General features: G+C 35.4%; 1 protein-coding gene across 1 annotated transcript in view; it reads right to left on the bottom strand.

Moving 5' to 3' along the window:
* Positions 1-19,020, bottom strand: part of COG6 (component of oligomeric golgi complex 6) — a 129,719-nt gene that overhangs the window by 7,811 nt on the left and 102,888 nt on the right. Inside the window, exon 18 of the mRNA XM_036746809.1 lies at positions 11,455-11,534. Within this exon, the coding sequence (XP_036602704.1) occupies positions 11,455-11,534 (80 nt within the window). The remainder of the gene's footprint in view (positions 1-11,454; positions 11,535-19,020) is intronic.

The following is a 19,020-nucleotide window of genomic DNA, read 5'->3' as shown; positions in this document are numbered from 1 at the left end:
CAGAGGGATTATATCCTCCAAAGGAGGAAATGATTGGACAAGGTAATAAGACAAAGATGTAATGTAAAAAGTGTTTTTTTAATTAACTGGAATAGTAAAATCATAGAAAAGCAGCAGGATCAGTCTGTTTTCTCTGAGAACTATATACAAATAATTGCTTTCCAAATTTATCTATCATGAAAATTCAGGCTTTGAGTATGTTTTGGTAATAAGTTCTGAGGATTTATTAATTAAGAATTAATTGGGTTTTACACATAAATTGTATTAATAATGATACAGAAAGTGAAAATATCTTTCATTTTTAAAGTATCTGTCTGATAATTTTAAAAGGCAGAAAAACAGGACATAAATGAGCTATCTCAGATAAAAGCACTAGAACCAGACAGATTTACAAGTGAATTCTATCAAACATTATATCAAGTACAGGTAAAGACAGAGACAGCAAATGATATATAAACAAAAATGCTCTGAAGTTTCAAAATTGGAGAACCAAATTTAGGTGACTGTATTAGATTAAGTCAGAACCTCTATATTTGGAACCAGAGAAACAAAGCCCCTTTTAGAGTTGTCCCAAGAATAAAGCACATTGTCCAAGAAAAGGTATCTAGGGACCAGATAACTACATGAAACATCTGAGACTATCTTTCCTATCCTTTCTGTTCCCCTAACTATTCCTGCCTGCTTGGCTCCAGCCTCTGCAGCTCTGTTCTGGTCTTGGCCTCCTCCACAGGCTAAGAGAGTGTTTGGTTAGCTTGTGCCTCTGTTAGATGGGACTTGATGTTAATGTTTAAGTTTTCTTGGTTACCTTGCTGACATGTAAATCTCCCTTCTCAGAATTGGTCCATTGTGAGCCCTCTAAGTACTCTGATCTGTACCTGATTTAATGTAACTATGGAATTGTGAGAAAAACTTTATTGAATTGCTTAAACCTGGATCACCTGAAGTAAGCCCCTGCTCCTGGGCGGATGGACCCACAAGCAGCCAACATCCAGATGAGACGAGGACTGAAATCTACTGGCTTAGCTTTTCTCTTCCCTTTGGTTGTGTGTCCGACCACCAAGGCCCTGACTCGAGTGTGTTGGCATTTTCTCATTCTGACACTCTTGCCCCCCTGCCCTTTAGCAATAAATTACCTGGGACACATTTCCCCAAAAGGTCTCCTCACAGAACTAAATCCCCTGGGCAATATCCCACGGCACTTACCTGCCTCTCCTTTATTGACCATCTAAGGGTAGTAGTTCTTTCAGACACCTTCCCTTTGGCCAAAAAGGGGAAAGGTCAAAATATTTTGGAGATACCCAGTTTTACAGAGCTAAGGCCCAGCAAGCAGGCTGTGCCCTGAGCTTGCCATAACAATTATCCTTTGCACTCTGGGATGATCTCACCCTCTGGCGAAGTGTATTGCTTGGAGCAGCACCAGGTGTTCACTGAGGGATTTAGCTCCCCCTGTTTCCCAGGGACCTCCATCACATGTTCACAGTCCCTGTTCTTTGTCACTGACAAGTACTGTACTCCTGTTCTCATCACAGAATTACGATTCTGCACCCATAAGCAATCCTGAAGCCCAAGACTTGAGACAATACTGTTCCCACAGTGTCTATGGGAACAGTAACTCAAGACCTAAAAATGACTATGTCATGGTTCAGTCAACTTGTGGTTTTTATGTATATAAAACCTGTCTTTGGTCAGCATGTTAAGCCCTCCTTAGAAGGGGGGGGGGCTTCCATTTGCACCCCTCATTTTCCTCACTCTGAAATTAATTAAACTTCTATTTGTGTTCTGACTCTCTTGTCTCTAGCCTGCTGTGTTTTGGCTCCAGGAAGCCCCAGGTTAGAGGCTGATTCTGGTCCGGTTGATACCTTATTAGCTTTTGGACCCTTGTCAAACTATTAAACCTGTTCCAATCTCAGTCCCTTCGCTTGGCAAAGGGGAATAATAGTAGCATTTACCTCACAGAGTTGTTGTGAAGATCAAATGTAATAAAATTTGCAAAGCACTTTGCAAACCTTAAAGAGCTCCATAAATGTTATCTATTTTTCTAAGAGGCTTCAAGATATTATTATTTTAAGTATTCTCTTGCTGTTTACAATATCAATTTACTTCTTGAACCTTGTCTTTATAGATTGTTACAAAGATGAATTTTAGCTAGGCCCCAAATTATAAATTATTAGTCATTTCCAATCAGCAGAGTTCCTAAAGACACAATAGTTTATATTGCCAGGGTATTCTCATAATTAAAATCTGATCTGACAACTAGCAGCAAACAGATGCCTTAGCTTAGTCATGTGTTGCTAAAAAGAGGGAGTACATCTGTCCTCTTCTCACCTAATGGATGGGCAGAGGAGAACGCGTGTTAGTTAAGTAGTTTCCCATGAGAACTGGTAATGATACCAACCTGCTTGTACATCTTGTATTAGGTCACAAGCCAGAAGGCAAATGTGCACTTTTATTATGCTTTGAGTACTCTGGGCCTATGCCTAAAATTTTAAATGCAGTTGCTAGTTGCTATCTTTCAGATGATGATATTTTATTCAAAAAGCTCCAGTAGAGATAGGAAAGTGTCTTAGAGGTATATTGACACTCCTGCACCCCTATGCTACTATTAAAATACTCATTTAAAAATTTCATATTTTGTCAGATGGTCCCCTTACTGTCCAGAAGGAGTGGCTAAAATGTCCTTATGTGATTTGGTGTAGTAGCTTCTATAGTTGATTCACTGTTTTGAGAAAGGAAAAAAAATCTTTGAAAAGGCAGATCAGGAGGTACTGCACATTAAAAAAGAAAAAAAAAATTATTCAATCCATTATGAGCAAATCCCAGAATAGTGTTGGTAGATAAATTTATATATTCCTCTAGTTAAAAAGACATAGTTATAAAAATGTACCAGCAAAAAATATTAAGCTACATTATCATGAAAACTGTTAAACATTTCATGCAATGATTAGTATGGAACTGAAACGCAGATAATATTATTCGTACTTAAAATATACTTCACAGAAATTATTTTATTTTAAATTAATTTTTAAAGCACTGAGCTGTGATGAGAAATGAACTCTCTCACTTCTGGAACTAGTGTGCTTGTCATTAATCAGTACTTTAGCATTCAGTTGCCATAACAACATGATACAATCTTTATCATTACCATAAATCTAACATTTCTAAAAATAGTTTATTTCAACATTCAGTTTCTGTGATTTGAAAAATAGAGCTTTATTACAGAATCACAGCTAAAAGGGCAACTTAATGCTAATGAGAAGGAAATAAAGAAGTCAAAAAGACTGGTTCAAATCTAGGCTCTGTCACTTACTTTTTGTGAGTCTTTGGGCAAGTCACTTAATGCCTCTGGGCCTCAGCTTCTTTATCCGTAAAATGAGGAAAGACTAAATTATATCTTAAAGTCTCTCCCAGTGCTCAATTCTAAGCTAAATGACCAACAACTACAAAATTAAAAAAGGCTATAATACTGAGTTGAGTCACAGCATCAAGGAAACAAATCTGGGAGGGATGTGAAAGTGATACTAACGTCCTATCCATGTGAGTACTCTCTAAAACATTCCTGATGGTTAGCACGTAGCCTCTAAAATTATAAGCCATAGGGTACTCATTACTTTACGAAGCAAGCCACGAATATTAAATGTGCTGTTTACTAAGTCCTTGGTTACAGAGAATGCTTTTATTCCTTTTTACTGTCATAATATAAAAATTATCACATTGGGTTAAACCAGTAGTTCATTCAGACCAATTTTCCATCTTTTTTTAGTGAGCAAAGGGATATTTTTTTGGGAAACTTTTCCAATTGCCTTCTATAACATAAACTTCAAAAGTTATGGTCATATTTTGAATATCTCTAACTTCCCCTTATTAAAATATTGTTTATCAAATATGGTATTCCACATGATGTGAGAAGAATAGGAAGCAAAAATAGAGTCCCTGATAGAATCAGGGACAAATCTGGTATTCTGGCTGCAAACACAAAAATGAGGTCATAACTCATGAAGAATGCAAATGTTTTGCCTTAGGATCCAAAGTCACAATCTTGTTTACTAGCATTACTTTGGATAAGCTAATTTGCTCTTTCTCGTCTTTGTTGGTCTTCACTAACTCTGGACTTTGCTTGCCTACCTGGATCCATAGACTTTCTGGACCCATAGTACCTACCTGCTCTTTACTGGTTCACATAGACTTTGGAATCTAAAGTTTAGATACTGCTTCTCTGCCTGAATTTATAGTATCCATTTGTTCTTCTATATATGAACAAATATTCTGACCTCAATCCACTGTCAAGTTAAATTGACAATCACTAAGCACTTACTATGTACTGTGCTAAAAGTGCTCTCTGTCTCTGTCTCTGTCTCTGTCTCTGTCTCTGTCTCTCTCATAGTGGTAGGGAGCGTCTTGCAACAGGTTAAGATTTGAGCTTTGTCTTGAAGGAAGCCAGGGAATTCAAGAGACAGAGACAAGAAAAGAAAGTATTACAGGATAAAGGACCATGGAAAGATAAACTAAAAGTTAATTGGAAACTAAATAATCTAATCCTGAAGAATGAGTGGGCCAAAGAACAAATCATAGAAACAATAACTTCATTCAAGAGAATGACAATAATGAGACAACACACCAAAACTTATGGGATGCAGCAAAAGCAGTTCTTAGGGGAAGTTTTATATCTCTAAATGCTTACATGAATAAAAAGAGAAAAAAGAGATCAATGGATTGGGCATGCAACTGAAAAAGCTAGAAAAGGAACAAAATGAAAATCCCCAATTAAATACCAAATTAGAAATACTGAAAACCAAAGGAGAAATTAATAAAATTGAAATCCAGAAAACTATTGAACTAATAAATAAAACTAAGAGCTGGTTTTATGGAAAAAGCTATAAAATGGATAAACCTTTGGTCAATCTGATTAAAAAAAAAAGAAAGAAGAAAACCAAATTACCAGTATCAAAAATGAAAAGGGTGAATTCACCTCCAATGATGAGGAAATTAAAACAATAATTAGGAATTATTTTGCCCAATTGTATGCCATAAATTTGACAATCTTAGGGAAATGGATTAATATTTACAAAAATGTAAATTGCCCAGGTTAACAGAAGAGGAAGTAAAATTCCTAAATAACCTCATTTCAGAAAAAGAAATTGAGGAAGCCATCAATGAACTTCCTAGGAAAAAAAATCTCCAGGGCCAGGAGGTTTTACATGTGAATTCTATCAAACACTTAAGGAACAATTAATTCCCATACTTTATAGACTATTTGGGAAAATAGGTGAAGGAATCCTACCAAATTCTTTTTATGACACAAATATGGTACTAATACCTAAACCAGGAAGAGTCAAAAGGGAAAGAAAATTATAGACCAATTTCCCTAATGAATATTGATGCAAAAATTTTAAATAAAATATTAGCAAAAAGACTGCAGCAACTTATCACGAGAATAATACACTATGACCAGGTAGGATTTATTCCAGGAATGCGAGGCTGGTTCAATATTAGGAAAACTATCAGCATAATTGATTATATCAACAACAAAACCAGCAGAAACCATATGATTATCTTAATAGATACAGAAAAAGCTTCTGACAAAATACAATACCCACTCCTATTAAAACACTAGAAAGTATAGGACTAAATGGAGTCTTCCTTAAAATTATAAGTAGCATCTACCTAAAACCATCAGCAAGCATCATATATAATGGGAATAAGTTAGATGCATTCCCAATAAGACGGGGTGTGAAACGAGGATGTCCATTATCACCCTTTTATTTAATTTGGTACTAGAAATGTTAGCTTTAGCAATATGAGGAGAAAAAGAAATTGAAGGAATTAGAATAGGTAAAGAAGAAACTAAGTTATCACTCTTTGCAGCTGATATGATGATTCACTTAGAGAATCCTAGAGATTCAAGTAAAAAATACCTGAAAACTTTGGCAAAGTTGCAGGATATAAAATAAACCCACATAAATCCTTGACATTCCTATATATTACTAACAAAGCCCAACAGCAAGAGATAGAAGAAGAAATTCCATTTAAAGTTACTGTAGACACTACAAAATATTTGGGAGTCTACCTGCCAAGACAAACCCAGGACCTATATGAACACAATTACAAAACACTTTTCACGCAAATAAAGTCAGACCTAAATAAATGGAAAAACAGCAGTTGCCCATGGTTAGGCGGAACTAATATAATAAAAATGACAATTTTACCAAAATTAATTTACTTCTTCTGTGACATACCAATCAAACTATTAAAAAATTATTTTACAGGGATGGATAAAATAATAACAAAATTCATCTGGAAGAACAAAAAGTCCAGAATATCCAGGGAATTAATGAAAAGAAATGCCAGGGAAGGTGGCCTAGCCATACCAGATATTAAACTGTATTATAAAGCAGCAGTCATCAAAACTACTTGGTACTGGCTAAGAAATACAGTGGTGGATCAGTGGAATAGGTGAGGTACACAAGATGCAGTAGTCAATGACTATAGCAATTTACTCTTTGATAAACCCAAAGAGTCCAGCCTCTGGGTTAAGAATTCACTATTTCACAAGAACTGCTGGGAAAACTGGAAAACAGTATGGCAGAAACTGGGCAGAGACCAATATCTTATAACATATACCAAAATAAAGTCAAAATGGGTTCATGATTTGGGGATAAAGGCTGATACTATAAGCAATTTGGGAGAGCAAGGAGTAGTTTACCTGTCAGATTTATGGAAAAGAAAAGAATTCATGACACAACAAGAGATAGAGAGCATTACAAAATGCAAAATGGATAATTTTGATTATGTTAAATTTAAAAGTTTTTGTACAAACGAAGCCAATGCAACAAAGATTAGGAGGAAAGCAGAAAATTGGGAAAGAATCTTTACAACTAGTGTCTCTGATAAAGGCCTCATATCTAAAATATATAGGGAACTGAGTCAAATTTATAGGAATACAAGTCATTCCCCAATTGAGAAATGGTCAAAGGATATGAACAGGCAGTTTTCAGAGGAAGAAATTAAAGATATCTATAGGCATATGAAAAAAATGCTCTAAATCACTATTGATTAGACAAATGCAAATCAAAACAACTCTTAGGTACCACATCTCTCCTGTCAGATTGGCTAACATGACAAAACAGGAAAATGATAAATGCTGGAGAGGATGTGGGAAAACTGGAACATTGTTACATTGTTGGTGGAGTTGTACACTGATTCAGCCATTCTGTAGAGCAATTTGGAACTATGCCCAAAGGGCTATAAAAATGTACATACCCTTTGACCCAGCAACACCACTTCTAGGGCTGTATCCCAGAGAGATCACACAAGTGGGAAAGGGACCTGTATGTACAAAAATATTTATAGCTGCTCTTTTTGTGGTGACAAATAATTGGAAATCAAGGGGATGCCCATCAACTGGGGAATGGCTAAACAAATTGTGGCATATGAATGTAATGGAATACTATAGTGCTATATGAAATGAGGAGCAGGTAGACTTCATTATAACCTGGAAAGACTTATATGAACTGATGCTGAGTGAGAGGAGCAGAACCAGGAGATCATTATACACAATTACAGACACATGATAACTGTAAGGACTAACTTTGATAGACTTGGCTCCTCTCATCAATGCAAGGTTCAAAGACAGCTACGAAAGACTCACAATGGAAAAAGCTGTGCACATCCAGAGAAAGAATTATGGAGTCTGAATGCAGATTGAGGCAAACTATTTGCTCTCTTTTTTTTTCCTTCTTTTTTGGTTTTGTTTCTTCTTTCTCATGATTCATTGCATTGGTTTTAATTCTTCTTTACAACTGGACTGTTATGTAAATAAGTTCATTGTGAAGGTATATGGAGAACCTATGTCGTATTACATACCGTCTTGCGGGGGAGGGAGGAGGAGAGGGAGAGAGAAAATTTGAAACTCAAAAACTTGTGGAACTGAGTCTTGTAAACTAAAAATAAAAAATAAATTTAAAATTTACAGGTATGGGCGAATAGGCATTGAAAAGATAAGGTGCTGCGATATCACATGTGAGTAACAAGAAGAAGGCCTGTATTAATGAACTGTAGAATATGTAAAAAAAGAGTAAATTGTAGGAAGACTGGAAAATTAAAGAGGCCAGGTTGTGAAGTATTTTAAAAGCCAAAGAGGATTTAAAATTTGATCCTAGAGGTAACTGGGAGCCATTGACGTTTAGTAAGTAGAGGAAGGACAAAGTCAGACCTACACTCATTTTGCCAATCCAGTGAAGGAAGGCCTGAAGTATAGAGAGATTTAAGGCAGAGAGACTTGCAATATTGCAAGTGTGAGGTAATGAGGACCTGGTCCAGCATGGCTGTCAGAGGAGACAAGGGGATGCATGTTAAAGATGTTGTGAAGGATGAAACAACAGGACTTGCCTATAGTTTGCAAAGAGAGGTAAGCAAGAATGAGGAGCAGAGGATGACACCAAGATTGTGAATCTGAGTAACGAAGATGGCAGTGCCCTTGACAGTAAAAGAGAATTTGGGAAGAGGGTAGGGCTTGGTCTGTCTAGAACTCATATCCACCTACTGCTTAACTAGATTCCTAGTACAGATACTTACACCCCCAGTAGGATAACTGGCCTCAAGGAATATGATGAGGGAGACAGAACTATACATAAAAGGATTATAAGATCAAAAATCTAAAGCCAGAAGGGACCTGAGAGGCCATCTAGTCCAATTCTCTAATTTTACAGGTGAATACATGTTTCTAAGAAGGCTAAACAATATTTTTTCTTCAATATGGCATACAGACTTTTTAAAGGGAAATAATATGACTAATACAAGGATAACCCACTAGAAAACTTATATCAGTTTAGGGAATACATGTAACTTGATGTCTAGGACTTTCCCGTTCCCTTCTTTCATTCACAGATTCAATGGATGGTCCACACAAGTAGGGAAGTGGTTAAAGGTGGTTCAAGAAATGGAAAGGGTAGAAAGGGAAGAAATTTGTAAATGAATAAATTCACCTTCCCTTGAAAATGAAGAAAGTAGGCTCAATTTCTGGTGAAAATCATAACGCAAAGATACTAGTAGAAAGGGAAAGGCTTCTTATCACTGCAAACTTGCTGAGAAAGTTTATATTTCCTTTATATACCTAGAGCGCATTAAATAATGTAGGTTTTTATTCTACCAAACCAGACTAAAGAGATAATGTGGTCTAGTGGATGAAGAACTGGCCACAATGCCAAGAAGAGCTAGATTCAAGGCCTGCTTCTGACACATCCTGGCTGTGTGACTGCATAGTCACTTAATCAGTCTCTCAGCGCTCAAGACAACTTTCTAAGACTTTTAGCTTTGCTCCCTATGCCACTGCAATCACAAGTCCAGTCCCTATGACTATCCCTAGCCTACCTAGTCAATTTGGCTTCTTTCTACTCCAATTTCTGCAACTTTGAATTATGCCTATTCCATTTAGTTAATTCTAATTGCCAGGCTTGATATGGTCAATGATAGTTACTATAGAGCAGCCCAAAATAAAAGACATAGGAATGATAACCCACAGGAATATCTTATTTTTGTAGAATACATTCATTCTAAACTCCACCTGGCAAACCAGATCTCCATATGACATAGTTTTGAGTCTCCTCCCCAACCTCATCACCCCTCTTCTGTACCTGCATTAGCTTGGTTTCTCTCACAAAATGTAATACTCAGAACTAAACACTCCAGGTACAGTCTGACCAATGCAAAGCATTTTTCTCAGATGACAGTAACTTACAGAATTCTGGCAAAGATGTAAGTTTTAGGTCTGCCAAAAGCCTGTCAGCATGGAACTGTTTGGGCTTTAAGCCAACCTTAATGAGACCCCAGAGGTTAAGGAAAGAAATATAACCACTTAAAATGTCCCATGCTATTATTAGTCTCTTTAATTTATACTTAAGTATTAATCATTCTAACCAGGGAAGAATTCACTCTAGATTACCTAGCTAGCAAGACAAAAAATTATTCTGTTGTGTGATTATAATAATTTAATAATTATAATCACTTTAAAATAAATTTATTTAAACCAAAACTCCAAGTCATTATGTGTGTGTATGTATCTTAATATCACTAATCATAATTTTCTGTTAATTAGCTAAATTAAAATTAGTCATTTTAATAAGCCTTCATATAACAAATTACTCAAAGTGAAGTATTCTAAAATATATTTGATTTTCCCCATTCCAGATTATATTATGTGATGAGATTTTCTTACATTAATAAAGTCAACATAAAATTACAAGATAATATACTCAGCCCCTCAGTGTTCAAATGTGATTCTAAATCAAACAAGTAATACAGGTATTTTGTAAATATTGTACAACTAATTTAAAACTCTGGCATTAGTAGATAAAACATGGCTCTTTATAGGAGGTACAATGTTTTATCAGGTATAACTTGATGTAATTAATCTATGTTTTAGAATCTCAGGATCTTAAGAGTTAGAAGAGGCATAACAGGTCACCTAGGACATTACCCAAACTAATGAAAGAATACCCTCAATAGATGGATATTCAGTCTCTGAATACTTCCAGTTTTTAGCAACTTTACTTATCAAGGCAGCATATTCCATTGTTGACCAGCTCTCACTGTAAGAAAATTATTCATATTGGTTTTCTGTCCTTTCACTATCCCGACTGTCTTCTCTGGGAATATCTTGTTTTATCAATGCCCTTCTGAAAGTGTGATATCCAGAAACGAACACAATAATCCAGATGTCTGATCAGTGCAAAGTACAGAGGGAATAACAGCTCCCCCTCAGGTGGACATTTTAAATTTGTAATGTATCTAAATTATGTAATACTAAAATGTTTTATAATGAGTTTCTACAGCGGACAGATTCACACAACCAAAATAATCTATAAAATACCATACTTAAGAATATTCCATTATGAATATATGATTTAACTGATTTCTGTCAAAATCAATTACAGTCCATTACAATCTGCTCATGCAGGGGAGCTCAGCAACAATACATCAATCTATCCATCTATCTATCCATCATCTATCTGTCCGTCCATCCGTCCATCCATCCATCCATCCATCCATCCATCCATCCATCCATCCACTTACCTGCCTACCTACTTATCTGCCTTTCTAATACAGAGAGTACTTGGAGTACAACCCAAGCTAAGAGAAGGCAGAATGGTGCAGTGGAATGAGCATGTATTTGTAACATGGTTCAATTCCCCGCACTGCTACTCACTACATATATGACCGTGGACAAGTGCCTTTCTGAATCTCAGTTTCCTCATGTATAAACTGAAGGGTGACTAAATTAGATAACCCTTAAGGTTACATCTAGCTCTAAATTTATGATATGAGGTTAAATCTCATTCTGTAGTATCTAAAATGTTAAATTTCTGACAGTTTTAGTAGAAATTATGATGGAGTATACATTAATGTGGGCCTACTTAATACTTCAATGTTTACTACTTTTTTAAAGTATAAAATACTTACTTTACTGTGGCACTTAGAAGGAAATTCAGCTGTGGCATTAACAAATTATCTGGGGCAGACAGATAGCGATCAAACTGAACCTGAAATGAGAATTAAAAAGACAAATTATAAGGTGTACCTCTGATGAAATCTCTTTTAAGGAATTAACTTTAGAAACAAAACCGCTGATCTAAATAAGTTATCTTTTTCTCATATGATAAGAATCTCTCAATCATTTCTATTATATTTGTTTGCAATCCCATTTTATAAACTTAGCATCAACAGAGAATTAACAAAAAACCCACCTCATTTCATTTTTAAAAATATTTTATTTTTCCCCAACTATACATGTAATTTTAAAAAATATTCATTTTTTAAAAAGTTTTGAGTTCCAAATTCTATTCTTCCCTTACTCCCCTCTCCTTTCCCTGAGAAAGTATGTAATATGATACAGGTAACACATGTGCAATCATTCCCATATTAGTCATTCTGTGCAAGAAAAATCAAAACAGGAAGGAAGGAAGATAGGAAGGAGCCAAGGGGCTCCTTAATGGCTACCCAGAGTCTCATCTGGCCAATCACATGAATACTCTTTCAATGAGTGAGGCCCAAAGCAAAATGGTAACCTCAGGGTACATATACACTTCTTCAGGGTCAGCCCACAGAGGGCATCACAACTATGTGACTCAAACTCATTTGACTTAAGCAGGTCATCAAAGACTCTTGACTCAATCGAAGACTCGATTCAAACAAAGGCAAGGCTCAATCAAAGGCACTTGGTTGCCTCAGTGCTGAGAAGTACTCCAAAAGGAAAAACAGCAAAAAGTCCCACTTTTCTTGCCATTACAATGGGTGAGTTCATTTCATTCACATTTATAGTTTTGATAACTGTGTATTTCCTTCCATCTTAGTTTTTCCTTATCTTTCTCTCTCTCTCACACCTTCTACCCTGTTCCTCCTCAGAATTTTTGCTTCTGATCATCGCCTCCTCCAATCTGTCCTTCCTCCTGTCAGTCACTAATCCCCTTTTTTTTAATCCCCATCCCTTTTTACTTTCCTACAAGGTAAGATAGATTTCTATATCCAACTAAGTATATATGTGATTCCTTCGAGTCAATTCTGATGAGAGTAAGGTTCAAGCATTGCCCGCCACACTCTGCCACCTTCTCCTCCTCCAGTGTAATAGCTCTTCTGAGCCTTTTTAAAAATGAGATAATTTGCCCCATTCTATTCCCTCTTTCCCTCTTCTCCCAGGGCAATCTTTCTCATCCCTTAATTTTGTTTTTATGGATATCATCCCATCTATGTATGCTCTTTTTAATTGACCCCACAGTGATAAAGTTCTTAAGAGTTACATGTATCATCTTGCCATGTAGGAACACAAACAGTTTAACTGTATTGAATCTCCTATGTTTTCTCTTTTTTTGTTTTACCTTTTTATGTTTCTTTTGAGTCCTGTATTTGAAGACTAATTTTTTAATTCAGCTCTGGTCTTTTAATTAAGAATGCTTGAAAATCTTCTATTTCATTAAATTTCCATTTTTTTCCCCTTAAGGCTTATACTCAGTTTTGCTAGACAGGTGATTTTTGTTTGTAATCCTAACTCCTTTGCCTTCCAGAATATCATATTCCAAGCCCTCTGGTTCTTTATGTAGAGGCTATTAAATCCTATGTAATAACCACTGTGGCTCTATGATATTTGAACTGTTTCTGGCTATATTTTCTCCTTGACCTGGGAACTCTGGAATTTAGCTATTGATATTCCTGGGAGTTTTCATTTTGTGATCTCTCTCAGGTGGTGATCAATGGATATTTTTTACATCTATTTGGCACTCTGATTCTATATCAGTACAGTTTTCCTTGATGATTTATTGAAAAATAATGTCCAGGCCTTTTTCTTTGTATCATGGCTTTTAGGTAGTCCAGTAATTCTTAAATTATCTTTCCTGGATCTATTTTCCAGGTCAGTTGTTTTTTAAGTGAGAAATTTTACATTTTCCTCTATTCTTCTGATTTTGCTTTATCATTTCTTGTCTCAAGGAATCATTAGTTTCCACTTGCTCAAGTCTAATTTTTAAGGAATTATTTTCTTCAGTTAATTTTTGTACCTCCTTTTCCATTTGAGTTGTTTCCTTCAGGGAATTTTTGCACATCTTTTCTCATCTTTTGTATTTCTTTTACCAAGCTGTTGACTTTGTTTTATGATTTTCTGGTGCTACTCTAATTTCTTTTCCTAATTTTTCTTCTACTTCTCCTATTTGCTTTTTAAAATCTTTTAAAAGTTCTTCCAGGAGTTCTTTTTTTGGGGGGGGAGCCTGAGACCAATTCAAATTTTTCTTTGATGCTTCACATGTAGCCATTGTGACACTGTTGTTCTATTCTAAGCTTATGCCTTGATCCTTACTGTCATCATAGTGACTTTCTATAGTCAAGTTCATTTTTTGTCTTTTGCTCATTTTTTCTGCCTATTTTGTGACTTTGTATTTTATGCAACAGCTGGGCTCTGCTCCTACACTGTCCCAAGGCTTGGGGCCTTGCTGATGGCTTGCTCCATGGGTGTGGCTTTGCAGTTAGCTTATTCTGCAAGCAGAGTCTTACTGCTGGTCCACTTCAGGGGGTGTCACCTTATTGCTGGCCAGCAAGGAGTGGGGCCTTATTGGTGGCCAGCACTGGGGGTGCTGGTCTGCCTCAAGGCTACTAGTTTGCATGGGGGCAGGGCCTCACTGGTGGCTTGCACCAGGGCTCATGGCTTGGCTGCAGGCCCCCTGGAGTGCACCCCTCTGCTGCTGCCCATTGACTTTACTCCCCTCCCAACTCAATGAGACAGACCATTCCTGCTGAACTAATAAGCTGCTTCCCCACTCCTAAATCAATTCTGAGGAGTTTTGCAAAGTTGTTTAGAGGAAAATTGGGGAGGGCTCTGGGGAGTGCCTTCCTCACTCTGCCATTTTGGTACTGCCTGATTCCTTTTAATCAGCAGTTTCAACCTCTTTCTCCCCACTCCACATCGTGCCCTGCCCCCATCCCGTCCAACAAATATTTCTCTAGTGTGATTAAACAAGAAAAAAAAAAGCACTTGGCTTCGACTCTATCTTCTTCCCTTTATAAATGATCTGTTCAATTCAATAAATATTTAATCTTATTTTTATTGATATTGTTTGTTTTCCTATCATACTCATTTTGAATTTATGTTTCTACTACCCCTTACACCAAACATTAAAAAATAAAGAGGCAAAAAAGCAATTCAGCAAAACCAACCAACAAATCAGTGGTAGTTCCCTAACTTAACAGAAGCATTTTCTCAAATCTTCTTTGGAGTCAAACACTGTCATGAAAATTAGAAAAAATTCAGTTTTATTTTTTTGCTTCTAACTACATTGTTGTGGTAGTTGTTGTGTATATTGCTTTCCCAATTATGCTTACTTCGATCTCTATCAGTTTATATGTCTTCCAATGATTCTCCAAATTATTTCTATTCATAATTTCTGATACTATAGAAATACTCCATTACGTTCATGTGTCACAATGTTTTTATTTTTTCCCAATCAACGGGAAACTGTTTCCAGCTCTTTGAGATCACAGCAAGATCTACTCTAGATGTCTTGGTTTATAGGGGTTCACAGAACTTTTCTTTCGGGCTTTTACCTCCCCGGAGGTAATAATGTGTTAATAATGGGATCTCTGGATCAAAGGGAACTATTTGGCTAAATCCAAAGTGTTTTCCAGAAAGGTTGGACCAATCTGCAGCTCCAATAACAGTGTATTAGCGTACTTGTCTTAGCCCAGTCTTTTAACACTGACTATTGCCATTTTTGGTCACCTCTGCTAGTTTTTTGGGTGAATACAGGTTAAACTTCAAAGTTGTTTTGATTTGCATTTGTCTTCTTAGCGATTCAGAGCAAACTTTCATATGTTTATTAGTACTCTGAAATTCTTTTGTAAACTATTCGTTCACATCATTTGCCCACTTTCTACTGGAGAATGGTTCTGTCTTAAATATTTGTATCAATTTTTAATATAGATCAAGTACTCAGATCTTTATCTAAAAGATTTGATACAAATTTTTTTTGTTAGTCAGTACTTTCATTTGTTATAGTAGCTTTAATAAAAAAGCTTTTCAAGTTTCATGTAATTCAAATTAGCTACTTAATCTTTTGTGATGATTCCTATCCCTTCTGTGATTAATAATTCTCCCCCTAGCCATAAATATGAAACACATGGGATCTTGTTCTTCACAATTTTATTTATAGTGTGACCTTCTACATTTAAGTTGTATATGCATTTTGAGTGTGTTTTGATATACAATGTAAGATGTAGGATTAAACCTAATTCCTGACAAGCTGCTTTTCAGTTTTTCTAGCAGTTCTTGTCAAAAAGGGAGTTCTTCCCAAAATAACTTATGTTTTTAGATTTATGGAACACTAGGTTACTGAGTTCAGTTGTTTCTGATTCTTCTTTATTTGTATTTTTCCAATTATCTACTTTTATATTTAAAAAAATACAGTATCAAATAGTTTTGGACGTTTACTGCTTTATAATATGAGGTCTGAGAGTACTCTTCCTCTTTTGTTTCTGCTTTCTTCATTGTGAGAGTCTAGATGTCTTCCTTCCAAATGACCTGTTATTTTGCATAGCTTTATAAAAAGTAACCTCTCGGTAGTTTATATATTTAGTGTTATGTCTATCAAATTAAATTAAGTACTGTCTCTTTTTGTATTATATCTTCTGCTCATTTATCAAACTGATCTTTATAAAGCATACAGTTGAGATTGGGTCACTTCACTCCCTATTCAACAAACTCTAGTGACTCCCTATTACCTCCAAGATCAAATATGAAACCTGCTATTTGTTTTTTAAAGCCCTTCATGGCATAGCCCCTGCCTACCTTTTTGTCTTCTTAAAACTTATTCCTCCCCATGTATCCTGAGATCTAGTAACATTGGCCTCCTTGTTGTTCTTCCCACATGACACCACATCTCCCAACTCCATACTTTTTCTATCCTCCACCATCCCCCAATGATGAAACACTCTCCCTCCTCATCACCTACTGGCTTCCCTGGCTTCATCCATATCCTAGCTTTTGAAAGAAGTCTCTCTTTGTTCTCCTTAATCCTAATGCCTCCCCTTTGAGACTGCCTCCAATTTATCCTGAATATATCTTGTTTGTACATAGCTTTATGTTGTACCCCCCAGTAGTGTAAGCTCCTTCAGAGTGCAGACTGCTTTTTTTAAATCTTCCTTTATATCCCCAACTCGTAGCACAGTGCCTAGCACACAGTAGGAGCTTAATAAATCTTTTTGACTTGACTTGTTGACTTCAAATTAAATTATATTATCAGCAAAGAGAGACACTTTTATTTTTGCTTTGCTTTATGCTTTTAATTTGTCTCTTGTCTTATTGCAATTGCTAGCATTTTAAAAATTATACCAAATAACAATGGGGGCAGGGAGAATCCTTGCTTTATAGTTACATCCACTAGGAAAAGCTTTTAGTTTCTCCCCATCGAAAATAACTCTAGATACACAAATTCTAGATACACCCATATAATATAATATTTATATTTAAAATGGCTCTTTTCTACCTATGCTAAAGGTCTGTTTGTTTTTTAATAAAAATTAATGTTGAGCTCTGCCAATGACTTTTTCTGAAGCTATTGATGTAATCATGTAGTTTGGAGTGTTTTTATTTTTTAATCTTATTATCTTAATTGTATTCCTAAGGCTGAACTATCCTTATCTACCAGATATAAATCCATATCGGCCAAAAGGATATATTTTGGGTATATAAGCATATATACATATATATTCATAAAATCTTTATACAAGCATTTTGGATTAATATCTATTGATGATATTGGTCTATAGTTCTCTTTTTTTTTGCTCTATCTTTGTTATCAGACTATTTTCATCACATATAAGGACTTTGATAGGTTGCTTTCTTATTTTTTTGAGAATCTGTGCAGCAATAATATTAACTGGTCTTTAAATACTGGATAGAACTGATCTATCAATCCACCTGGAACAGATTATTTTTTTTTCCTTTGGTAGTTCCTTTATGGTTTGTTTGCTCAATTTAATTTTCTGAAACTGAATTTATTAGGTACTTTACTTACCAATAAAATAACAGGTTTAGTCTCTCTCTAGTCCCTAAATTTTTGTAAGCAATCTTCTAATTTCTGCTAGCACACTGTGATATGTAGCAAGGTTTTGACAATTCCTTTTATTTCTCATCTGTTGTGATTTTACCTTGTTCTTATTTTTTTAGAGGAAGTGGTAACTTGATTTTCCTTCCTTTTCTTTTTGACAAGGCTTACTGATTTTGTTAATCTATTTAAAGAACCAACTTTTAGCTTTATCATTTCTATAGTCTTTTTTGGTTTCCATCTTTAAAATTTCACTTTTCTTTGTTATGTTTTATTTATTTTATTTTTAACTTACGGAATAAAACATGTATTTACCAACGTACTATAATAAAAAAGATGATTGCGCATGAAACTGCAAATCTATTATGTACGATTTGATATTCCTTTTAAATATATAATAGTTATTGTACAAATTTCTTTTTTCCCTTTTCCCCCCTTTCTCCCTCACCCATCATCCCGGAGATGGATTTCTCCAAAAATTTTCAAGACCTCTTCTTAGATGCTGATTTGGGGTTTGTTTGCTTTATTTTCTAGATTTTAAAATTGCCTTAATTCATTAATCTTTTTTTCTATTTTGTTAATGCATGTTTTCGGAGACATAATTTTCTTCTGAGACTGTTTCAGCTGTATTCCAGAAATTCTAGAACATTTTTTCATCATTATCATGCTCTAATTTATAGTTATTAATTTTTCTAAACTTTGTTCTTTGACCCACATATTAGTCAGGATGTTGTTATTAAAGTCGCCATTGAGCTCTGTATCTAGTGCTTGTCTTCCCCGAATTAATTCCTTTTTTATTGTGTTATGGTCTATAAAGGATGTGTTTATTATCTTGTAAATTGCGTGTTTAGGCAGCTAGGTGGCATGATGATTAAAGTACTGAATCTGAAGTCAGGAAAGTGTGAGTTTAAATCTAAATTTTAGACACTCACTAGCTATGTGACACTGGGCAAGTGATCTCTACTTCAATTTCTTCATCTGTAAAATGGGTATAATAATAGTACTTACCTCCCAGGGTTGTCGTGAGGATAAAATGTGATATTTGTAAAGTGTGTTCTATACCTTAAAGTGCTATACAAATGTAGCTATTATATAAATGTTAACTATTAATATTTCTGGGGTTTTTAAAACATTTATTTACACAATTTTCCTCTGTTCTCACAGGCTCAAACATTTAGAGCTGTACACAGAGGTTTAGAACATGTTCTATTTTTGGAAAGGTGCCATGTTACATAGTAAATGCCTAATAATGCTCTGTCAGTCTTTCATCTCTGAACTGTCCAATAATTTGTTCTGCACTGTATTTTCCTTTTCTGGGGTAGCTCTGTTAGATCTCTTGATCTCTGAGAAAGGAACATTAAAGTTAGCTACAGTCATTATGTAATTATCTCTTTTTTTCAATATGGTTAGGTTTTTGGTGTGTGAATTTACATGCTATGCCATT

This window comes from Trichosurus vulpecula, chromosome 2 (assembly GCF_011100635.1).
Source record: "Trichosurus vulpecula isolate mTriVul1 chromosome 2, mTriVul1.pri, whole genome shotgun sequence".
NCBI classification, from domain to species: domain Eukaryota; kingdom Metazoa; phylum Chordata; class Mammalia; order Diprotodontia; family Phalangeridae; genus Trichosurus; species Trichosurus vulpecula.
The sequence above is the reverse complement of the archived record's forward strand: the minus strand, read 5'-3'. Positions and strand labels throughout refer to the sequence as shown.